The sequence below is a fragment of the Mchenga conophoros genome, linkage group LG15, assembly GCF_057382185.1.
Source record: "Mchenga conophoros isolate Kocher_MC1m ecotype Shallow Benthic linkage group LG15, M_conophoros_male_GT1.1, whole genome shotgun sequence".
Classification (NCBI taxonomy): Eukaryota; Metazoa; Chordata; class Actinopteri; order Cichliformes; family Cichlidae; genus Mchenga; species Mchenga conophoros.
In genome coordinates this window covers 21,757,878-21,783,135 of record NC_140540.1, presented here as the reverse complement: position 1 = coordinate 21,783,135, position 25,258 = coordinate 21,757,878, and the positions used below count along the sequence as shown (strand labels likewise).

The 25,258-nt window shown below is 39.3% G+C and overlaps 2 protein-coding genes and 1 pseudogene across 2 annotated transcripts; 2 read left to right on the top strand and 1 right to left on the bottom strand.

Moving 5' to 3' along the window:
* Nucleotides 1–596: 596 nt before the first annotated feature.
* Nucleotides 597–17,610, bottom strand: LOC146558288 (uncharacterized). Its single transcript, XM_085246549.1, has 8 exons — nt 17,477–17,610; nt 4,477–4,815; nt 4,068–4,355; nt 3,837–3,923; nt 3,398–3,493; nt 3,291–3,319; nt 3,013–3,069; nt 597–1,894 (listed from the first exon to the last, which is right to left on the bottom strand). The coding sequence occupies exons 2-8, from the start codon at nt 4,787–4,789 to the stop codon at nt 1,772–1,774; spliced, it is 993 nt and encodes a 330-aa protein (XP_085102675.1). The 5' UTR covers nt 4,790–4,815; nt 17,477–17,610; the 3' UTR covers nt 597–1,771.
* LOC146558287 (calcineurin B homologous protein 1 pseudogene) lies at nt 16,987–18,010 on the top strand (annotated as a pseudogene).
* A 2,376-nt stretch (nt 18,011–20,386) lies between these two features.
* LOC146558286 (uncharacterized) lies at nt 20,387–22,454 on the top strand. Its single transcript, XM_085247680.1, has 2 exons — nt 20,387–20,747; nt 21,637–22,454. The coding sequence occupies exons 1-2, from the start codon at nt 20,488–20,490 to the stop codon at nt 21,905–21,907; spliced, it is 531 nt and encodes a 176-aa protein (XP_085103806.1). The 5' UTR covers nt 20,387–20,487; the 3' UTR covers nt 21,908–22,454.
* The last annotated feature ends 2,804 nt before the right edge of the window (nt 22,455–25,258 follow it).

The following is a 25,258-nucleotide window of genomic DNA, read 5'->3' as shown; positions in this document are numbered from 1 at the left end:
CGTGGGTTCTCTCCGGGTACTCCGGCTTCCTCCCACCGTCCAAAGACATGCAGCTTGTGGGGATAGGTTAATTGGATAATCCAAATTGCCACTAGGTGTGAATGTGTGAATGAAAGTGAGTGTGAATGGTTGTCTGTCCCTGTGTGTTGGCCCTGCGACAGACTGGCGACCTGTCCAGGGTGTACCCCGCCTCTCGCCCTATGACAGCTGGGATAGGCTCCAGCGCCCCCCGCGACCCTGGAACGGATAAGCGGAAGCGAATGGATGGGATGGATTCATTGTTTATAAATTAAATTTTAGAATTTAGAAATTGACTGTCATCATGGCAGCACCCCCTAGTGGCCTTGAAGCAAACAGTCTCCTAACTAAGCCATGGCATCTCCGGTCTCTCCTACTTTTGTATGCTCTGCTGGAGGAGCAGCATTGGATCTAGTGATACTGAGTAAGCTGATTAGGACAGGCCTGGAGAAATGTGGTTTGCATGAAGTATCAGAGGAAAAAAACAACCTTGTACAGCTCATACTTTTTATTAACAAAAATAATAATACACAAATAATAAATACTTGATTTTTACTTTAATCAGATTTGACTGGTATTTTTAAACATTCATTTCTTTGTTCCTTCAACTATTGTATTTAAGCTTATGACTCGCTCACAGTATGTTTATATAACTGTCTAAATAAACGGTGAGGATGTGGCCGCAGTGGCTGAGAAGCAAGAAATTTGCTTTTTTTTCCATTGTGAAGCATAAATAAACATACCACGAAACCCTGCACAAGGAGCCATATTTGTTTTTTGTGTGTGCATAAGATGAAGCTTTAGTATTATTACACATATGATAATGATGTTAGCATGCAACACACAAACTCAAGTGGTGTTGCCAAGATAGTTGCTGACTGGCAAGAAACTTCTAGAAGAAATCTGGTGACAGTCCAAAGCACAAATGAACATGTTTAATACTCGTGCAAGACCCTGTGGGAAGGTGCTGTATTTTGTGTGAATCAGGAAAAGTGCACGATGATGACGAGAACTTACAGAATTTTAAAAATATAACGGAATTAAAAGATAGCAGGGAGTTAGGTCGCTACTTTCCATCTAAATATAATATACAATGTTCTGACTGAGGGATTTCTGAAACAAATTAAAACGTACAGTGCTGCTATGACTTCTGAAATAAATGAAAACAGGAAATGAAACAGCAGTGACATTTGTAGGGTTACTGAAGTTTGGCTAGCTGGTATATAATGATGTGCTACGTGATTGCTAGCGACACAGCTCTGTTAGCATAACATAAACAGTGAAGCTGGAGGATGGGTGCTAGCTTTTTTCTACTCTGTAAAAGTTAACGTGAGGGTTTGCGATGGTTAGGGACAAATGCAACAACAGCGCAACAGTTTCTATTGCTTTTAATATCGGACAGTTATTCATTAATGAATACAAATGGTTATTGAAGTTATTTAGACAGGACATTAAACAATAAACTACTTTGAGAATATGGCAGCATAAAACCAGTGTAAAAGATATATTTCAACTATTTTTTGGTGTATTTATTGATGATTATAACAGAAATTTTGATCAAGCAACCAGGAAATGTGCAAACAGGTTGTGAGTTTAAAATTTTCAACACTGGGGAAGAGGTACATATACACAGACTAGTTAATGATATATACATTTTTTTTTAAACTTAACCTTTATTTATACTAGTGGTCACATTGAGACTCAATGTCTCATTTACAACAAAGACATTTATTTTTTTTTAAATCCCCACTTTTCAGTGAGCTAAGTGACTGGAAAATGTACAGTAGAGCAGGCTGCTGGGATCAGCTGTACCAGAAGAGGAAGGAGCCTTCACAGTGCTGCACGTCACTACATCAACTTCGTCATGACTCTGGACCTGGGCAACAAAATATAGCATGAACATAAAATGAATGTGAACATAAAAAATAAATGCAGCATCATACAAAAGGGTACTTGAAGAGCATATCCCAGTGCCTTATTTTGCATTTTGAATGAAGTGATCTGAATCAACTTTGCCCATGATCAATCTGTTCACCAAGGTTGATGATTTATTTTTTATTTTTAAATAACCTTGCTGACAAACAAATCAATAAGACCATCAAGCATAACTTAAAACTGTAACATACTAAGAGCTGAGGTGGAACTGAATGTTAAAAATAATTGAAGCATCCATTGCGGTTTCTGCTTTTACTTTATAAACTGTACTTATTGATCTTTGATAATAATCAGAAATGGATAACTTTTCTAACTTCTCTACCTTCGCTGTTCTGGTCCATTTATCAAAAATTCCATATTCACAGACGCACAATTTCATCCACGTCATGGGATTTAGGAGAACTGCAGCATATTTGTGTTGGTTGAAAACAGCTCTTATTCAGCTCTTTGTAGACAAATACCTCAGTAAATACACACAATCACAGTACCATAAATTACACATTGGCTGTGTGTTGCTCGCCTTTCTTTTCATACATTTGTTAACAGCTGACTATACTCAGTTAATTTTGTCCTCTCTCTAATTTCTTTTTGAAACCCCAAATGTTCTGCCTTGGGGAAAAAAAGGACTCATGATGGGCTTAAGCAGCCATCTAAATAGCACTAAATGCCTAATGTTTATGAAGGTTAAGCAACATCTAAGCACCTCCATTAATTTTTGGAATCAAAGTTACTCAATAAAATTATCAAATTAATTCAATTATTACAGTATAGTTAAAAAATTACAAATGCAAACAAACTATTTGTTCCAGGCTTGTTATGGCCAATGATAGTCAGTTCCACTTTAACTGTAACCCCCTAAGACATCTCATTCAGTCATTCAGCATTTCTTTCAGTAGTATCAGTATCATGACATCATAAATGATGTCTCTAAATGTTGTTTTTCTGTTTCGACATCTCAGCTCACATTTTGCAACTCCTGGTCTGTTTCACTATTGTTCAGTGTATGTTCTTGATTTTAACTTTCTCACGGTGAAATTATGAAGTAGTGTGTGAACTCACCAAATCTGGAACGGTATGAGGAGCAGACTGAGTCTCTGCAGGGTTTAAACTCAGTCCCTAAAAAACAGACATAGTCCAGTTACATCAGGAGAAAAACTGTAGCTGTGAAGGCAGTTTAAATTTTGTTAAAACCCCTGAGAGATGAGCTGATTTGTTTATTTAATGCCAATATTTATCATCAATTGTACATCGTTGTCATATATTAGTAAATAGCATACCAGAAAAAACAGCATTTTGATTTTTGAGTTTTTATTTTTGATTACTGATTTGGTACTTACTGTGGTTTTAATCGTCTGTGTTTTGTTCCCTAAAATAAGAGGAAAAAAGTCCATTTCAGTTTAATTGACAATTCAAAGTCATTCAAACTTCTCATGATTAAGTTTACCAGTAGTTCTTGTCCATATGATGACTGTCACAGTAGTTATTAAAAGTGCTGCTAAACCCACAGAAACAATAATGAATCTCAAGGATGCAGAAAAATCTGTCAAAAGAATAAAAACTTCAAATTATTAAAATCTTTAGTAACACTTTTAAATTCCATTACTGTAAAGAAAAGGAATTTTTACCTTTTAAAATGTGTTAAAATATTTGGAATCTGTTGTTTACAGCTTTACTTTTTACATGTCTGGTATATAATACTGTCTTTCAATGTAAAGCTTGCAATGAAAAACACTTTACCTGAAGCTTGGGGCCATGTTTAATATTTTATGTCAACCAAAACTTTTATGACATTTTCCACTTTTTCCCCATTTAAGGTGCCACTAAAAATGCTGTGTAAAATGCAGTAGTATTGATCTTCAAAGGGTACAATTTTGAGTGACCACCTTGTGAAGCATCTTTCATTATTGTTGTTTGTGTTGTTGTGCTGCTTTCAGTTGTTCTTGTTGGTCTCTGTGTAGTTTTTTTGTGACCTGAATCAAAATGAAATGACACAATCAAAAAGTTTCTCTTATTTTTCATTTGTTGTAAGTATGCAAAAATATTTTGTGTAAAAACTTGAAATGAGCCAAACAAATGTTTTAGGTGTTTTAATCACCTACAACAGTTGATCTCACCTGTTTCCTCGCCTGAGGGCTGATGGCTAAAGGTAAACAGTTGCACTTTCCCTGTTTTGGTGTCAGTTACTTCACACTTCACAGTGTTATATCTTGAGTTGTGAATATGGTGATAAATCAGAAAAGACAGAGTGGCGGAGCAGTCAGTCTGTGAAGTCAGTATTTGTTTGCTATCCTTGCTATCCACCTCTCGACCTTTAAGCAGCCACTTTACTGTGTGATGACACTCTCCATACGTCACCACAGAGCAGCTTAACGTCACCTTATCAGTGTCCTTATGTTCAGTCACTGGTGAACATAATGTAACAATATGAAGCACAAAGGTTATCTTAATCACTTTAAATATTATTCATGTATTTTTATTTTTTTAAAATAGATCAAGGTGAAAATATTTGGTGTAAATACTTACAGGTAATAGCAGATAGATCAACCTTTGCCTGATGAAACAGAGTGTGTTGAGTTTGTATTTCTCGTAATTTGTGATGATCACAGGAATATTGACCAACTTCCTCAACTGTGAGATTCTTTATAACCAGAGAACAGGTTTCTGCAACACTCAGTCTGTCTGATTTAGTTTTGGGATTTTCACCAATCTGTCCAAGTGTGATCAGCTCTGCTGTTTGTGTGTTTCTTGAAGTAAAGGTCCACGTAGTACCATCACAGTTATTCTTTTTATTTACCCCATTTAGACAAGGCAGAGTGACGTCATCTCCAGCTTTCATAAAAATGGAGGTAATAGTTACAGATACTGTTGAGAAAATTGAAGAGAAAAATGAATTAGAAAACAGTACTTTTTTGCAATCAGTGAAGATTTACCGTATTTCCCGGACTACAAAGCGCACCCGAATATTAGCCGCACAAGCTAAAATCAGGGGAAAATCCTGTTTTGTACATACATTAGCCGCACCTGACTAAAAGCCGCAGGTGTTTCAATGTTGACTTATCATATGTAAGAGAATATGCACAAAGGGAATTGTCAGGAAAGAGATGGCTGTTTGGAGACACACCCCTTTTATTAATATTTTGAAAAACAAGTTATGGGTACATATTTGCATAACCTTTTAGGTATATGTACAAGTAGCGGTAATTACAAGTAGGAAACATGTACTGTGCTTCATAAATGAGTAACAAATGTAGTACATAACAATAACCTACAGCACACCAGAAAAATAGATTCGGCCGACCTTTTAGGCTCAGGTGCAGCGACACGGCTTTAACAAGAAGAAAAGTCAGTCATTCACCACCATCTTCCTGCCCACTAAAACCACCAAAGTCCTCTTCTCCAGTGTCGGAAACGAACAGGCTCAGGATGGCTTCGTCATCCACTCTCAGCTTCTTTCCTTCGTTGTCACTTTCAAAACCAAAGAAATCCTCGTTGTCAGTGTCAGAGTCGAACACCCTCAGAAGGGCCGTGGCGGTGTCCTCCTCTCCATCATGCAGCAGTCCAGCCCTTCGAAATCCGTTGGTGATCGTGGATGTTTTCACACTTTTCCACGCTGTCAGATGCCACCGGTGGAGTTGAGCATAACTTGCTTTTCGCATTGTTTTTCGCGCTACTTGTACGGCACTATGTTGTCTGGCGGATGGACACGTGACCAACACACCACTCTTGAACCCCGATACTGTGTGTCTGATCACATGCCCTTCCGCCAGGCAACGTAGTACCGTACAACAGCGGAACAAACAAAACAAATCGCCTTACGATATGACAAAAATCATGGATAATCCATAGAAAAGCCGCACCTGACTAAAAGCCGCAGGGTTCAAAGCTTGTGGAAAAAGTAGCGGCTTATAGCCCGACAATTACGGTAGACACAAGTTTATAAACATGTCCCACGCTCCCCTAACATCACAGTGCATGCTCAGCTGTGTAATTTACTGTTATTGACTTTAATAATATTTAGAAATGTTTCCTGTATCCTTACCTGGAATCTGAATCATCAGCATCAGACATAAAAACATTTGAATCCATCTGAATTCATCCATCGTGCTTCTCTGTCGCACTTATTTCTTGTTCTCAATCTCAACTGTCACAGTCTCTGAGCTGATGACACTTAAAGACTGTTTGCACTTCCTGCCATCAGTGAGATGTCATTTCCTTACCACAATTATATAGTAATTTTAAGTTCTCTCTTATTTTCGTGATTTCTTAATGTTCCATAAGTGGACTGTATGAGCTTTTCACATCTTTGAAATTCTTGAATGCATTTTTCGTAAAGTTAAATTATGATAAAGAGAAAGTTTACACTGTGTCCGCTTCCACGGTGCATTTATAAAAACAAAAAAAAGAAAGGGGTGTTCGAGGTGTGAAGGTTGTAATTTATGATAAATGACAACATCGATTCTGTTCCTCTTTCCTTTAATAGTATTGTCACTCACCACAGTTTGACAAGATGCTATACAGCTGCAGCTATAGGAAATATGCCAGATAAGATATTTTAGTGGTCTGAAGTGGTCTCTAAGTCTGTGATCTGTAAGTATCACTAATAACTCACTGCATTTTTGATTCTTTTCAGATGTCTTTCAGGAGCAGTTTTTCACAAGAATGTAAATTTGAATGATAAAACTGGAAGTATTTACTGCACTAATCAATGGGTCATTGCTTCTGTGTTTGAGAGGTTTATTCTGGTATAACTGTTACATATGTATATATCTGTAGGTACTCATTTCTGAATCCAGCTCTCATTCAGCACATTATTGTGTCTTTTTTCTTCATAATAATATATGTTTAGAGGTATTTTGTGCTACACAAAGATGTCATTGACACCCCCAACACCACCACCACCTCTCTCCGTCTCTCCCACTCTATATGTGTGTATTGTGTATTAACGTCATTTAAAAGAAGCAGAATGTGTGAAGATAGCTGAGATAAATGTTTCCATTATTGCAGCTTCTATTTATATTTTATTCTTTAGCAAAGAAGAACTGACTGCGAGAGTTTGGCTGCAACGATCGTCTTTTTAAAAATGCTGCCTGAGATACATCTGAATTAAGAATATCAAAAATCTAAATCAAAATTTATTTATATAGCACATATAAAACAACAATGTTGACCATAGTGCTTCACAGTCAGTAAAAGACAAAACAATAAAACAGGACAACAAACAATAGGTAACAACACAACAAGCTAGAACAGCCAACTTAAAACTAAGTTTTAAGACATGATTTAAAAGACTGGAGAGACTCGGCTGTACGAATATGAACAGGGAGGTTATTCCAGAGTCTAGGTGCCACGGTTGCAAAGGCCCGGTCACCTCTCAACTTCAGTCGAGACCTAGGTTGTGCTAGGAGCCTGTGATTGGACGATCTAAGTGCTCTGTTGGGATTGTATAAGTGGAGTAGTTCAGAAAGATAACTGGGCGCTAAATTATTCAGAATTTTAAAAGTGAACAAAAGAATCTTAAAATCTATACGATATTTAACAGGGAACCAATGTAATTTGGCTAAAATTGGAGTTATGTGTTCATAGATTCTCGTACCTGTTAAAAGATGCACAGCTGCATTTTGAATTAACTGAAGCCGGTAAAGAGAAGAGTGTTGGAGGCCCGAGTAGAGGGAGTTATAGTAGTCCAATCTGGATGTGATAAATGCGTGGATAAGATTTTCAAGGTCCTTTAACCTCCTAGGACCTGGCGTCCACATATGTGGACATCACATTTTGGGTTATTTAGACTAAAATACTCAATTTTGCTCTACATGGGCCTGATATCCACTTACGAGGACATTACTGCTACTGTTCTATCAAAATTTGAAACGAATATTCTCATATGTTCGGGTCTTAGGAGGTTAAAGGAAGGAACGGCTTTGCTTTAGATATCTGACGCAACTGGCAAAAGCTGTTTTTTACCACAGTGGAGACCTGTTTCTCAAGTTTAAAAGAGCCATCCAGGAACACTCCGAGGTTTTTTACAGTGAGCGAGAGATGGCTAGCGAGAGGGCCAAGGGCATCAGCTAACTGGTCTGAGTGTGACTACCAAAGACTACGATTTCAGTCTTATTCTCGTTCAGTGTAAGAAAATTATGTGATAACCAAATTTTAACTTCATGCAAACAGTTGAACAGAGGTTGCAAAGAAGCAGACACATCGGATGTCAAAGGTGAATAGATCTGGATATCATCAGCATAACAGTGAAAGGAGATGTTTTATTTTTAAAAAATGAATCCCAACAGCAACATGTACAAAGAGAAAAGAGCAGGACTGAGCACGGACCCTTGAGGCACACCACAATAAATAGGGGCAGAAGCCTACGAGTGTTGCCCCATAGCAACAGAGAACGTATTGTAGTCCCAGGGTAACTGAGGGAGGATTCATGGTCACCCAATTCAGTCCTAGCTATATGCATTAGCAAAAAAGAAACTTTGAAACTTAATCTTAAACGTAGAGATATTTTCTGTCTCCTGAATTTAAACTGGGAGCTGGACCCACAAATCATAAAAGAGACACACTAACTCACACACACAAGAGTTGTACAAGGTAATTATATCTGATTTAGTTTTGCGTTTCTTTATAATGCTTTCCTAAATACAAATAAGACACTTTATGAGGGCACCTGAGCCTTGTAGACACAACAAATATTGAACAAACCTCGTTCCTGTTGTTGACAAAACATGAAATATATAGAAAAATATATCTTGATGCATTCTCAATTATCCAGGAAAGTAAATCTCCAAAAGCTGATTCTGTTCATCTGAACGTAGCGTTTTGTGGGAGAAACGTTTCGTCACTCATCCAACTTAAAGTAACCCAACAAAGTAACTTCTTCAGTCTCAGCTGACTGCAGGTTTCCCCAACTTTATAAACAGTAAATTTGCATAATGACTGAAACCAGCCCACCGAGGGAACAATGCGCTGGGAGGAACCACCCGTTGGTAGGCAGCTCTGAACACCACATCCAGAACACCCTGGATTTTGTTGAGAAGGTGAGAGATGTCATTATGGAGGCAGATGAAACCATGGTCTCGTACGACGTTACATCTCTCTTCACTTACATCCCGGTCACGGAAGCATTGGAGGTACTACTTCACATACAAGGGTCAGTTCTACAGGCAGAAACACAGGTGTGCCATGGGCTCCCCAGTTTCACCCATCATTGCTAATTTGTACATGGAAGAAGTGGAAAAGAGGGCTTTGCTATCCTACCCTGGAACACCACCAAGCCATTGGTTCAGATATGTGGATGACACCTGGGTGAAAATCAAATCTCAGGACGTACTACATTTCATGGATCACATTAACTCGGTGGACCGACACATCAAATTCACCAGGGAGGATATGAAAAGGGGCAGGTTAGCCTTCTTAGACTGTGAGATTTCCATTAGTAATGGGGGACATCTAAAAGCTGACGTGTACCGTAAACCTACACATACGGATCAGTATTTAAGGTTTGACTCTCATAATCCACTGGAGTACAAACTGGGTGTCATTAGGACGCTACAACACAGAGCAAACACCATCCCCACAGACACAGCGGCCAGGGAGGCAGAAGAACGGCACATCAAGAAAGCCCTGAGTAAATGTGGTTATCCCAGCTGGACTTCTGTCAAAGCGGGAAAGGCACCTAAAGAAAGCTCCAGCTAATCCAGGAGAGAAGGACAACCACTGCCCAAGCAAAAACCTGCAGTGATCCCATATGTGTCAAGAGTATCAGAGCAGTTGAGACGCATTTTTTCTAAACACCAGGTCTCTGTGGCTTTTAAAGCCCAAAACACACTGCGCCAAAAATTGGTCCACCCCAAGGATCGGGTCCCCCGACACAAACAGAGTAACATAGTGTACGCTGTTAAGTGCCAGGAGGATTGCCAGGATTTATACATCGGGGAAACCAAACAACCTCTGGCGAAGCGGACGGCACAACACAGAAGAGCTACCTCGTCTCGCCAGGACTCTGCGGTCTATTTACACCTACAAGCCAGTGGACACTCTTTGAAGGATGAGGATGTGCACATTCTGGACAGAGAGGAACGCTGGTTTGAGCGCGGAGTCAAGGAGGCCATTTACGTGAAAAGGGAAAGACCATCTCTGAATCGAGGAGGGGGCCTAAGGGTACATCTTTCGCCATCTTACAATGTTGTGATAGCAGCCATTCCCCAACTCTCCGTGAATGGTAGTCATGGCCATTGATCAGTGGGTTTTGGTCAGTGGTTGTTGATCAACGGTCATGAGAATTTGCATAATTATGATTAAGGAACTGACCTCCCAGCCCATTGTTCCTTCAGTGGGCTGGTTTCAGTCATTATGCAAATGTACTGTTTATAAGATTTGGAGAACCCTGCAGTCAGCTGAGACTGAAGAAGTCACTTGGATGAGTGACGAAACGTTTCTCCCACAAAACGCTACGTTCAGATGAACAGAATCAACTTTTGGAGATAGAAAAATATAGTTTTTCATATAAACTTGATTATTGTCTGTAGTAGGGCTGCCACAAACGATTATTTTCATAGTCGACTAGTCATCAATTATTTTTGCGATTAGTCGACTAATCAGATCATGTATCCATTGGACGTAAAACATACGGCTTATTGCACCAGCATTCATCTGCTCCTATATAACTATAATTAGCTTACTGCTTGAAGTGTTTAAAGTATGTGCTAACTAAAAATAAAGACAAGATGATAGATTAGACTTTTAATGAAATTTGAAAATTGTCTCAGTGGTTTAATAAATTAAGTTGTCTGCTCTTTGCTCCCTAAAATTTAACAGGACATTGGAGTAAATTCTCGACCATCTCAAACTTCTGTTTAATCAGTTTTCTGTTTGACGTTTATTCAGATGTGTAAAATCTATAACTTTAATCTCAGCCAAACCGAATTACTCCGGAACAAATAAAACACTGAAAAAAGCCAAACAATAAAATTTTTAGGTTATCTAAGTGACTTATATATCATGTTTAACCTGAGTAGCAAAAGACCGCGGGGGTTTGAAAACGATGTGCCGGGTGTTCGCTGTTCTCCACGGATCTAGTGAGCCTTACCCCGGCTAGCTATCAAGCTGGTGGGTAACAGACGTCGCCGAAAACGTCGGTGCACTTTTGCAAATATGTGGTGTCTTGATAAACTGAGCAGATGTTTGAGGTTTAACAGCTACATTCTCTCTGAAAATATGTTAAACGTTTATTTTGTGACCCAGAAACAGTAATAAGAGTAATATTAAAACTAAGTAGCTGCCGCCATTGTTGGAAACTGGAATTGGCTGGGCCGCGCTATGAATCGGGTTTGGCCACAAAGGATACACCCGACCCATCCTTCAAATCTGGGGAAATGAAGAACGCATTGTCGACCGCATTTGGAGGCGTCTTCGAATTTGGACAGCCTTCCTCCCGTCGCTGTAACGTAATCGGCCTCGTACACAGCTACGATACCGGAGACTGCTGCTTCTTCTTCTTCTTCTTCAGGGTTTAACTGCAGCTGGCATCCTTGTACATGCAGTGTTGCAATCTTCTGTTTCAGTCTGTTATTACACTGCTGTTTACCTACTGTTTATTCCTGCGTCTTTCGGGATCTTACAAAGCTCTAAATGACGCGTCGACTAGTGGTGCAACCGATCGAAAATCTCTCGGATCGGATCACTGTTTTAAGTCACGGATCGGATCAATTTTCGGATCAGCAAAAAAAGAAAAAAGACAAAAATTGAACATTTACTTATTTAGTTATTTAAGTATTTTTTTGCCTGTTAAAAACATTCAACTCTAGACTCATTCCACGCAATTATTTTTAAAACAATTATGGTACGATATAGGACAGTATAGGGCTTTGTATCTACCACTCAATTCAGTTTTATTTACAAAGCGCATCCCCTTTTACCCTTTTTAATTTTTCATATTTATTTCCTATCTTATTCATAGCCTTTTCCTTTTTTGTTTTCTTTAGGTCACGAGCAGTTGTCCAAGCATTTCACTACATATCGTACTGTGTATGACTGTGTACGTGACAAATAAAATTTGAATTTGATTTGAAATAGTTAAAAGTTGAAATGTGAATAGTTGATTTTTGTATTATATGATTTATTTATTACATTTTATGTGGAGTGAATAAATAAAAGTATATTTACGGTGGCCACTACAGACAAAGCACATACAAACTTCAAATCACGTACAAACCCTGAAGCACGTACAAACTCCAAAACACGCAAAAACTCCAAAACACGTAAAAACACGTACAAACCCCGAAGCACGTACAAACTCCAAAACACGTAAAAACTCAGAAGCACATAAAAACTCAAAACACGTACAAAAAACAACAGAAGTGCTTCAGGATGCTAGGGGCAGTGTTGAACTTTTGTTACCTAGCGGCTACACAAGTCCGCAAGTACCAACGACCGTATTTTGTGTGTGGTAATAACAGGTAAATGAACATTTTTTTTAATCTTTTTTTTTTATTTCACTATATATGAATTCTTGTGTATACATACACAAACAATACACATATGCTTTCAATTGTGTAATTTAAGTGATCTAGGTAGCTCTGTTTTGTAAGAGTTTGTACGTGTTTTGTCTCTAGGGGCCACCGCATATATTTATATATAAATATTTATAAATAAAACCATTTTTTTTACATTAGTAATTCCTTTTGTGCATAATTTTATATTATTGTTAATAACAAATTAATTAAAGCAACAAAACAACCTGAAGAGCCGGTTCGGAGCCGAAAGAGCCGGCTCTTTAGTGAGCTGAACCGAAAGAGCCGGTTCTCTAAAAAGAGCCGGAAATCCTATCACTACTGGACACCACCTGCATGAGGTGTTTTAGGCATGTCCTGGAGGTAGGAGGCCACAGGGCAAACTGAGGGCTCGGTGGAGAGATTACATTTCACAGTTGGCTTGGAAATAATCCAGTTTTCCCCCAGATGAGCTGGAAGAGGTGGCTGGGAAAAGGGAGGTCTAAGTTTCTCTCCTTAGATTGACCAAACCCATGACCTTGAACCTGGATATATAGGACAGGGAGGATAAATAAAAGGATGTTACATTAAACCAGTGGTTCCCAAACCTTTTTTTTTTTTTTTTGCTAGGCCCCTGTTTGTTTTACAAGAAAATCTTCGCAGCCCCCCGGCACAAACACATCCTCAAACCACACACAACCATTTATTGTTTTCAAACTCCACTGCAGTTTCTTTTACACCTCAAACCTTTAGAAAACCAAAAGCAAACAAATAAAACTACAATAAATTACAGGTTGGAACAAAATAAACTAATACCATCTTTATTTTAAGCGTAGTTGTTTCTTTCCCCCTTTGTAAGAATAATTTTTCAAAACATGCCTCTGTGCAAAGTGGGTTTAAAAACATAAAACGTGATTTGGACAGGGGAAATGGGTTTTGGTTTAGACACAAATACATATTGATTGATTGATTGATTGAATCTTTATTTTGAACATGTTGAAAAAGTATAAAAAAAAAAATAGAATTAAAAGAGACAAATGAACAAAGCAAACAAAAGGAAAACGAGCAACCACAACTCCAAATAACGTCCATGTTCAAAAAGGAGCAGGAAGAAGCATAAGCTTATTTAATCCCACCCCTTTTCCACTATCTAGTATCAATAGACTACAGAAATACCTCCTTGTAATTACATTATATGTTATGTGTAATTTTTTTTTTTTTTTTTTAATATATACACATATATGTTTCTATCTATCCATACCTACGTATATACACACATACGCACATATACACATTTTCAATAACCCCATTAACACCTGAAGGATACACAACCTACAATTTTATATATATTTAATATATATATATATATATATATATATATATACACACACATACATACACACACATACACATATATATATATACATACATATATATATATATATATATATATATACACATATATATATATATACATACATACATATACATACATATACACATACATATATACCCATACCAACAAACCCGTGCATGCGCACACACATGAAAATATTAGACAAGAACACCCTATCAAATCTCTACCTTTTCCCTGTACCCTGTAAAAACCATATCCTTAAACCGCTTTTTAAACTGCGCCATGCTTGGACATTGCTTCATATCTTTACTTAGTCTGTTCCACAGCTTCACTCCACACACAGAGATGCAAAAACTTTTTAATGTTGTACGGATACGAGGATGTTTTAAATTTAATTCCCCCCTCAAATTGTATCCCCGTTCCCTTTTAGAAAACATTTTTAGAATATTGTCAGGAAGCAGGTTATTTATTGCTTTATATATAATTTGTGCTGTGAAAAAATGAACCAGATCTGTGAATTTTAGAATTTTTGATTTTAAGAATAGTGGATTTGTATGATCTCTGTAACCAGTTTTATGGATTATCCTTATGGCCCTTTTTTGTAATATAAAGATTGATGATAGCGAACATTTGTAAGTATTGCCCCAAACCTCTGCACAGTAATTCAAATACGGTGCAATCAGGGAACAATAGAGAATGTGGAGTGATTTGTGGTCCAGAATGTGTTTTACTTTACTCAAGATTGAGACACTTCTTGAAATTTTGTTATGTATATGATTTATATGAGACTTCCAGTTTAATTTATCATCTATAATCACACCAAGAAACTTATGTTCAAGTACTCTTTCAATTTCCACACCATCTACATGAATCTGCACTTGTGCATTTCTAAGGGAATTCCCAAATAAGATAATTTTAGTTTTACTTAGATTTAGCGATAGTTTGTTCCTGTTAAACCATTTTTTAATTTTGCACATTTCTGAAGTAATTGTATCCAGCAGCTCCTTTAGATTCCCCCCAGAACAAAAAATATTTGTGTCATCTGCAAATAATACTAATTTTAATATATCAGATGCCTTACAAATATCATTTATATAAATAATAAATAATTTGATTTAAAAAAAAAAAAAATCTTCTTGGGATCGCACATACTTCTTTTTGTGCCTCTAAAACATCCTTGTTTGTCTTTCCAGAAAAGACATATGATGTCGTAACTGTCGGAGCACCGGCCTCTCACTGTTTCTAAAAATGGCGTTCTGAGGAAGCTCATCCAGAAGTTTGAGGAAGCAAAGAAACAGTAAGTTGAGAGTAAAGTCGGGCGTCACATTAGGGCTGGGCGATATGGCCTAAAATCCATATCGCGGTATAATTTGAAGCACGTGCGGTAACGATATATATCGCGAAATATTCTTTTCTTCTGTATAACATATTTTCCACACTATATGACACACTTAATAAATTTTCTCAAAAATCGAAAGTGTGCCTATGTATGAATTCTGGTTGTGCTTACTGACCTCAAACCGATTTTGGCGTGCAGAAATCTGTTAAAAACTGTTTTAGTACAACTTTGGTAAGCTGCACTGCTTGATGGATTGTCAGAGCATTACGGCTGCCGTAGTGAGGAGCTTCTTAAATGTTGGTTTAGTGTAAGCTCAGCTTTTTAACTAATGTAAGAAGTGTTATAACTGACTCGTTTTTAATACCTAAATCTGGCCTCAGTGCACAAACCTAAATGAATCGGTACATATGAAAGCGCCCAAGTCACGAGCTGAGTTCAAGGACATGGATAAAACAAAAAGGTTCAAATTTGTGCCCAAAAACCCCACAAATCAGTGTCACTGTTTTAAAATCTGCTGCGAGACCGCTCTAAATGTCAGCTTTTTCTTTACGTAAAGACTGGGGTCTGTAACATATCAGCTCGTTTCTTATTTATTAAAGAACATGCCTGACACCAGGCTTTTGAGTTAACGGCTCCATTCGATCTCTGCAAGTATTTTTAAGTATTTTTAGGTTCTTTCCAGCAGGATTTGTGGCTAGTTCTGGAGCTTGACCCTAAAAGATTTCAGTGTGTCGGTGCTTCTGCTTTCCCTGTTGTCCTTCTCTTCCGTCTTTATTTCTGTTTCTGTCAAATTTAAAAACAACTGCACTCTGAAATACACACTCTTTGCAAGATGTTGTCTAAACTAGTGGTTGGAAGGCATATTTGTGTTTGGTCTCTGATGGTTTATTTACACTTTTTGCAGGCCACGCCCACGGACTACAGCGCCATGATGAGCAACAAAGCCAAGAAGTCTATTGACTTCCTTCTGATGCAGGACACCGCCCCGACGATAGCCACGGACGTGTCACTGCAGTACCGCCTCGACATCGTCTTCTGCCAAACGGTCACCTACACATATTTTAATTATTGTATGTCTGAGCTGATGCGTTTATCCTGGAGTGACTCAGAGTGAAGGAGAAGGCCAAGAAGAAGTGTAAATATCATAGAAGCAAGAAGTTCAGAGCTCTACGACTTAGTGTCTTTATGGTATTTATGTGTGTAATGGAGACCAGGGGTTCCATTACCCTTACTTGTATTTTTATTAATTGACTGACTGATTTGTATTTAAAAACCGTAATGAAGAAAAACACACACTGGTTGATTGTGATTCTTTATTAGGCTTTTTGGGTTGTTAATTAAGTGACTCGTTAAAGGTGAAGAGACAGGGGGACTGGCCATCCTACCTGTGTCAGGAAAAGAACCTGTGTTAGAGCTGTTCACATTTAATCATTTGTCTGTAACCTAAATTAGTTGTATATGTAAAAAGAGAAGTGTTAACAGTACTCACTTTGTAAAGAGTAAAAGCAGCTCAATCACCTGCTTATGAGCTCCTGGAGAAAACCAATGTGCCAGGCTAGGGGAGTGTGTGTTGGAGTGATTTTGTTAAAAGTTGTCATTATTGTGCTTGGACCTTGTCTTGAACTGTATGTTCAGATATTTTCTGTTCCTCCCCCACATGTAGGATGTTGGGGATGTTACTAGCTATAGTTTTCAACTGCAGGCACAATCTATGTAAGATTCTGGTTTCCTTATTTGGTAAGGAGTGTTCACTTCCTGCCCTTTATGGGCTCACCATGTAAATGGTGGACTGTTAAAGAGGTTAAGCCATATACGAGGTTGAGGGGAGATGACCCTTTTATGACTAGAGATGCGGTTAAAACGTTTGTAAGCAGGAAGTCACGTATACAGACACACATACACTCTCTCTCACTCACACACACACACACACACACACACACAGTGCCTTAGCTTTTACCACACAACATATGGGGTTTACAATGGGCGGTTGTGTAACTGTTTTCATTCAATAAAAGGCTGGAGTTGGAGTTGTCTGAGTTTGGGTGTAGAGCTTGCAACTCTGAGAATCCGACCAGGCTTCCCCTGCACAAGTAAAAACCAATCGAGCTCTGATTGTCTTACTTTGTTCTGAGTCAGCGAGGGCTGAAACCTAACTGTGTGGTTAAGGTGTTTTAATAGAGACTCTTGGAGAGCTTGCGCAAGACGCCTTAGCGAATCATCTCGATTTTAAACCTCCGTTAACATCTCACCATGGGATCCAGAGCGTCCAGATTACTCAGAGAAGAGGAAATTGAAGAAATTAAGAAGGAAACTGGCTTTTCCCACAGGAAGATCACTCACCTGTACAGACGTTTCACCAGCCTGGATAAAGGGGAAAACGGCACCCTCAGTCGAGAAGATTTCCAGAGAATCCCCGAGTTGGCCATCAACCCTCTGGGAGATATAATCATCAACGCATTCTTTCCCTTTGAGAGGACCAGGTAAATTTCCGGGGCTTCATGCGGACCCTGGCTCACTTCAGACCAATCGAAGACAACGAGAAGAACAAGAACCCCTCAGCTACAGAGCCCCTGAACAGCAGAACAAACAAGCTGCTTTTTGCTTTCCGTCTATATGACCTGGACAGAGATGGCAAGATCTCCCGAGATGAGCTCCTGCAGGTCTTGCGGATGATTGTTGGAGTCAACGTTTCAGATGAAGAACTCGGCAGCATTGCTGATAGGACCATCCAGGAGGCTGACACAAACGGAGATGGCTACATTTCCTTCAATGAGTTTATCATGGTCTTGGAAAAGGGAAATGTAGTTCAGAACCAATAAAACATTTAGAAAAATGTTTAAAGGAAGAGGTCGATAAACATAAGCCAGGCAAGACAAAAACAAAACTCATGACTGAGTACATGAACTTTTTTCAGCCATGGAAACAGGAAGAACAAAGGCGTGCTGAAAATAGAAAGCAGAAACAGTCTAGACAGCAACTCACATCTCAGGCCAGTAATAAACCACCAGTTCCACAGGTGGCCTGTTCACAACCACCACCATATCAGCCAGAACCCTCAGCCTCAGAGGCACCCACAACCACAAAAAAACCCCCAACGAATCCGTTCCTACCACCACAAGGCCCATACGCCTCAGCCAGACACCAATTGAATTAAATGTCTCGCGACGTCCCCACACACAAAGAGCAAGAAGAAATAGGGACAGATCCTTACAACAGGGACATGGGAGGAGTTCCAGACCCACCTGGCCCTTATGGCCTGTTCCCCCTCATAGAAAAAAACCTTTCCGCCGAGTGGAAGGATTTAGGCACGATTCTCAGCAGGGTACAAAATGACCATTAAGAGAAAACTGAAGATACCCATGAAGGTTGGCTCCAAAGCTGTAGAACAGGGTGTATGAGGTACACACTCGGGTGGACCCTCATCACGACCCCAAGCACACATTTAGACATGCCTACAGCACACTACTGTCTCACAGAAGATAGTTACTGACAAAATATGGTAAATACGTCCTGACCAGACATATCCAGCCTACCAAAAACTTTGTGGTCAACAGGCCCGACCGACGTGGGCCTAATAAAAAATGCTGATGCAATTAAAGTTAAAACCATCTCAAACCACAGGCCAATGAAACCTCAATACCCACTGTCTGCTGAAGCAAAAGCTGGAATCCGTCCAGTAATAGCAGACATGGAAAAAGCGGGAATCTTGATAAAGACAAAAACAACCTCGTGTTCTTCTCTCAACAGGTGATCCAGGAGATTTTTATTTTTTTTCTCCCCCCCTTTCTCACTGTCCCTCTCCCCTTCTGTTTTTCCTTTCCTTCCTCTTTCTTTCTCCCTTTCCTATCCCTCACTCATGTCTGTCCCGTCTGTAACATCTGAAAATAAAATATAATAAATAATAAAAACAAAGATCGACCAAATGGACCAATACGGCAATGCCACGATGATCCATTTGGCAAAGTAAATCCATTGGGTATCCTTGTTGGTCTTCAGACAACAATTCTGATGGCTAAAGAACCAAATGGGACAGGCAGAAAAAAAAAGGAAAAGGTGGATGTGGAACAGATGATGAGCATCTGGTTCCTGCACTAAAGTTTCATTATTGTTATCATTTTTTTTTTTTGTAATTCTATTTAGAGTAGCGCTTGAACATGTCAGTTGATTTCAAGACACAATCTCATCCGGCTGCTCAACGAGCTGCTGTGGCCCACACTATGGGTTCAGTCCTTCAGGCCAAGCATTGGGTGGATACTAGAGGTGGGAATCACCATATATCCCACGATACGATATTATCACGATACTTAACGCACGATACGATATTATTGCAAAATTTAAAAATATTTTGCGATATTCAGATTCTGTACATGAAGGTAAACGTTATCAATATTCATTTTATCTAATATCAAAGTCTCACACTCAGTCTTTCTCTCATTTCAGTTTTATTGTTGACATACTGAACGGTTTGTATTACAGTCTAGTCCAACTTAACTGAATGCAACCATCTGGTACAATTATAGCTATTCTGAACTATGCAATATGAAAACTATGCAGCCCCTTCAGCAACTGAAGAATTTGAAAGTAAATTAAAACAAAATATAATTTTACATTAAATAAAAAAGTTTTAAACTTAATTAAAATAAAACATGTCTTAAATTAAAATAAGTAAACTGTCATGTTTATTGCTGCCAAAAAACAAGTTAAACACATTTGGACAGTGTCAGGATTCTTGCTCAGAAAAAGGATCAACATGCTCTGAAGTCAGAGTTCCAGTCCACAAAACTTTTTTTGTAACAAAATATCGATTTCTGCTGTCCCTGTATCGATACATTATTAGCAAACAAAATATCACGATACTACACAGTATCGATTTTTTCCCCCACCCCTAGTGGATACCATACTAAATCTTGAGTTTCGGCCTTTGCACTGCTCTGTAAACAAAGGGAAACGTTAAAAAAAAAAAAAAAGTTCAGCTTTAGACCACCAGAGTGGTTACATTTTCTAAACTCCTTTGACAAGCTTTCAAATCCCTGTTTGAGGGTAAAAGCTTGGTTTTACAGTTAAGGTTACAAAACCGGTTCAGGTCAGGGAGAAGGTGAAAGTTTATCAGATATTTTGTGATGGTTAAACTTAAGTCTTACGGTGTGTTCACACCGAACGCGATGGACGCGAATAAAACGCCCCAAACGCCCCTAATTTGACGCGTGTACATTCGCGTCTCAACGCGTGTCCAAGAAAAATCCAGTGAACCGGAAATGTGGGAGGAATGTGGGAGGGAGTTGTGCCAGACCGGTATCTTTGCAAGATGGCAGCTATCGAGCTAGCGCTTGAAGAGAGAGTCTCCCTTCTCTATGTACTGTGGAGAGCAGAGCAGCAGCGTAAAAGACGTCCTCGCCGTACCTGGGTCCATCAGGTCCTCCAGAGGCATGAGCAGTTTGGTGAGTTTCACCACTTGCTCCAGGAGCTGCGCCTGGATGACGGCCGATTCCAGCGCTATCACCGTCGGCCAGTTTGAGGACCTGCTTTCCCTCGTCGGTCCCAGCATCGCCCGCCTAGACACCAACTACAGACGCTCAATCCCACCTGCAGAGCGCCTGTCCGTCTGCCTGAGGTTAGTAAAACTATTTAATACGGTAGTCCTTTATTGATATCTGTGCTAATATGCTAATCCATCCAGTTATACACTGCTAACATGGATGTGCTATGCTAACAGTGAATGCTGTCGGTGTTTACTGAAAGCAAACTGTGGTACAGAGACGACTCTTTATAATATTTCTAGTGATACTCAGAAGGTCTCATCAAGTCCCGATTTAATTCGATTTATGCTGTTATCAGTGTTTGAATGATAGCATGGCTGTGGTGTCACATCAATGTATGCGCTTGGTGTTTGCTGATATCAAACTGTAGCATTAGGACCACTGAGTTAACCTTTGTAGTGATACTCACTCCTTTTTATTTAGACCTGGTTTAATTCTGGGATAGTTGAATGTTTGTATATAATCCCTGCAGCTGTCAGACTCTATAGCAGGGGTCACCAGCCTTTATTAAAACAGAGTTAGATAAAACTGTGAACAGTTTGGTTCATCTCTAGTTACATGGTTCTATCTTGATAAGCTGTCTTATCACAGATTAATTTTTCAAAAATATTAATGATTTAAGCAAGGAAAGGGCTACATGTCAACACACAACTCTTTATTTCTATTAATGTCTTACTTCATTCCTACCTGATTGACATGTTTAGGAATTGTGAGTGATTGGCTCACTGTAGTTGTGAAAGTTGCTACCAATCAAATTATGATATGTTAAAGTTAAAACAAAACACAACTGTTTTAGATATTATCTAATATACATTTTGTAATTATCCTTATAATTACAAAATGTTTTATGTAAGATTTAAGTTTTGTGATTTATATCTGACATCACAAAAGTATTTTGGAATTTGAATAATGTATTTTGTAACTGCAGTACACATAATACTGATTTTGAACAATTTTGTCCAGGTTCCTTGTCACCGGGGACTCCTTCAGGACCATCGCGTTCAGTTTCAGAGTCGGTGTGTCCACGGTGAGCCAGATCACCCCCCAGGCAGCGACGTCCATCTGGGACTGTCTAGTGGACGACTTCATGGCTGTGCCTTCACCTGGAGACTGGCGGTCCATCACAGAGGGATTCCAGGAGCGCTGGAACTTTCCTCTGTGCTGTGCAGCTCTGGATGGGAAGCACATCCAGACAAAGGCGCCCCATATATCATATAGGAGACACACACATTGATATACACTAAATATTCATTTCATTTCTTTTTTGTGGTGCCCAAATTGATGCACCTGCTTGATTTTGTTTAAACAATTATTGCACACTTTCTGTAAATCCAGTAAACTTCTTTTCACTTCTCAAATATCACTGTGTGTGTCTCCTGTATGATATTTAACTGACATTTTTTATTGTAACAACCAACGATTTATACAGGAAAATAATGTCTATTAACAAGGTTGCCCAAACTTCTGCATCCCACTGTATCAGTATATTTTGTCATTAGTATAATATGAAATAAATTCTACATGTGTCAAGTTGTGTGCCAACATTTGCTGTGTAGTAGAACTGAGACATTAGTCATTATAAACATTTATTTGAAATAATATTAAAAGTCTCAAACAGAAAAACATTAAACATAAATATATAAAATATAAGAATTTACAGAGAGACAGGAATAAAAAGGACCAGCTGCTCTCCAGAGCAGGAACAAGGCTGAGGAGGAAATACTCCATTGGAGACTGGTGTGGCCTCTTCAGGGACTCCAGGATGGCCAGCTCCACCGCCGATGGACCGTCCTGGGACCCGTCCTGGGACCCGTCCCTCATCTGCCTCGGAGCCGTCCTCCTCTGTGGGCCTGTAAAACAGCACAAAACACAAAGAAATGAGAAGGCTGCTACTAGATTTTAATTTCAACATTGAAAAAAAAAAAAAACAATAACAGGATATAATCAGATTGGTTGTAGATATTTAGTAAAAGGGAATCCCACCAACTAAAAAGGTATCAGTGCTTGCTGTACATATCTGTGGGTGCAGCAGCAGGAGCTCAGGGACTGGGGATGCTCTGCTGCAGAATCAGTTGGTTCTATCAATACAGTATTAAATGTTAACAGGTTGGATATAATAATCGTAGAGTAGACAGTGGTCCCTCATTTATTGCAGGGGTTCTCAGAATAACTAGCCCCTGGTCACAGTTCTCACAATTGATTCTCAAAGTGCAAACCTTTGTAGATTGCAAAACGTAAAAGTATTATTATGCCGCGGTTTGTCTTCATCTGCCCGCCACTTTCGTGCGCCTTTTTCCCTCACGGTGCAGGTGTCTATTTCCGAATGAGGCTCATAGTTATGGGTGTTTTTGTGCTGTTTTTTCTATTGGACGCGATGGTTATCAAAACCAAACGTGATAAATTTGGCAAGCGCAGGAGATTTGTCAATCAGGCTGCAGAATGCAATGCTGTACTCTGCAATAAAAAATCAGTGAAAAAGCAAAGCAGTGATGGATGAACAGCGGGACCACTGTGTGCTGTTTATTAATAAACAATAAAATATATTCCTAAATGACAACATGCATAAAAGCAGAACGGTATTTGTACGTCAGTGGGAAAATAGCGGTGGCTTGCTAGCTTTTGTGCGGCTTCCCCGGGTCAGTGAAAACTTTCAAAAGAGAAATGAATGAACTTACCAGGTTGCCCGATCTCTTCACATATCTTCCTCCAAGCTCGGTCCTTTTTATTCCTGTCTCGGTACTGAAAGCAGCTGGTGTTGTACAGCTCCGAGTTGTTTGCTACCGCATTGATTAGCCTTCCCCTCCATTGAAGTATGAAAGGCTTTGGCTGGATCTGCCCCTTTGACCTAGGTAACAGCCACGTCACCAGGCTCCTGATTGGTTGTCGCGGCGCGATTTGACGCTGGAGTTCAGATTTTTCCAACTCGAGCGGTAGACGCGAAACGCGCGTATGCACAAAATGCAACACAAAAACTCACGCGCGTGGTTTTATTCGCGAGTCAAACGTGCCAGACGCGCTACACTGACGCGCGTTTCACGCGTTTTCGCGTTTTCGCGACGCAAATCTGCTTCCGAATTTTCGCGGGACCCGCAATCGCGCGTCATCGCGCCTTTCCATTGACTTTACATGTAAACCTGACGCTCTATTCGCGTCCATCGCGTTCGGTGTGAACACACCGTTAGGAATGCACCGATGTCAATGAGTGGCCTCACAAAGACAGCCAAGGCTTTCCTCCCCACATCTGTCGAGATAGGATAAGAATGTATGCTTTAACTGAAAACTTGAGGTGACAAATCTTACAGATGTGGAGGTTTATTTTTTGCATACCCTGGTTTACTCCTGCAAACCTTGTTTAAACATTTACATAAAATGTTTTATGATTTTTTTGGTTTACATTATAGTTACGCAGAAAATTATAAAGAAAATTAAAGAGCATAATATTTGACAGAAATTGTGGAGACACCGTACAGAAAACGTGTTTCCTCACCCTGCTCACGCCGTTTGATCTGCTGGATTTGGTCCACAGTGCTCTTGAGGATGTGGCACTTTTCGGGCTTAACGCTGAGACTGGCAATGTCGCCCATGTTGGATGACAACAGCTCCGCCAGCTCCTCGATGTAGCAGCACTCCAGCTCCCGTCTCCGCTTCTCCGCACTGCAGAAACAGACCCGACAAAGACTCAAAGCGAAGTTCACATTAAAACAGCTGTTTTTAAATCAGTACTACTTTTCTGGGTGATTTTTCAGTACTTATCTGATTTTAAAAACATCAGAAAACTGATTCTCTAGCACTAATGAAACTATATTTGTTTTGATTTTGACATTTTTAACCATGAAAGCCGTGACATTTACTTTAAAGTGAGAAAGAAAAGCAGCAAAACCTGTGTTAGGGAAAATGTTCTAAAACACTTCTTCAGTAAAGACTCAGAGAAGAGAAACACACAGAGTTCTTGCTAGCAAGGGCAGCTCCCTACTGAGAGACTCGCACTAAGAAACTGCCCCGGTCTTTATTTATACTTCAGTGTGTGTGTGTGTGTGTGTGTGTGCGTGCGTGCGTGCGTGTGTCCTGCTGATCAAAGGGTCATAAAAGCACAAAAGGTACATCCTTGGTCAGGAAAGGGTAGTCTCCCCCTCACCCTAAATAACATGGTGAGGAAGTCCAGCAGTTCATCTATATGTAAAGAAGCACTTAAACTAAAACAGACATAGCTACGTTAATCCTGCCATAAAACAATAAAACAAGGTACGACCTCTCCCATGCTCCCAGGATGTGGGGGTGCATTCCTGGGGTGCACGCCAAGCCTGCAGCCTGCTAGAGATCACACACAATTGATTATATGCCTCTAAGTATACATGGTTGAATATTTCCTAATACAAATAACTACATGCAGTATTCTACCATATGCAAACTTATATCACTAAAAGATTATACTGACTACTAAATACAATTTTCCATTGACAACCTGACATGTTAAAAATTAATCAATTCACTGTTTCTGCTTGGCAAAAGTTACATTTAAATTACACTGTACTTGAAGTACATTGTCCTAAACTAATCAATATGGCCAAGTATATAAGGAAAACTT

Excerpts from the sequence above, each read along its gene's own strand:
- LOC146558288 (XM_085246549.1), bottom strand. The coding sequence starts at position 4,789 with ATGAAAGCTGGAGATGACGTCACTCTGCCTTGTCTAAATGGGGTAAAT. Across the intron at positions 4,356-4,476 it reads TGATCTATCTGCTATTACCT|TGACTGAACATAAGGACACT; the intron begins GTAAGTATTTAC and ends TATGTTCACCAG. Across the intron at positions 3,494-3,836 it reads AATGAAAGATGCTTCACAAG|ATTTTTCTGCATCCTTGAGA; the intron begins GTGGTCACTCAA and ends TTCTTTTGACAG.
- LOC146558286 (XM_085247680.1), top strand. The coding sequence starts at position 20,488 with ATGTACTGTGGAGAGCAGAGCAGCAGCGTAAAAGACGTCCTCGCCGTA. Across the intron at positions 20,748-21,636 it reads CGCCTGTCCGTCTGCCTGAG|GTTCCTTGTCACCGGGGACT; the intron begins GTTAGTAAAACT and ends AATTTTGTCCAG.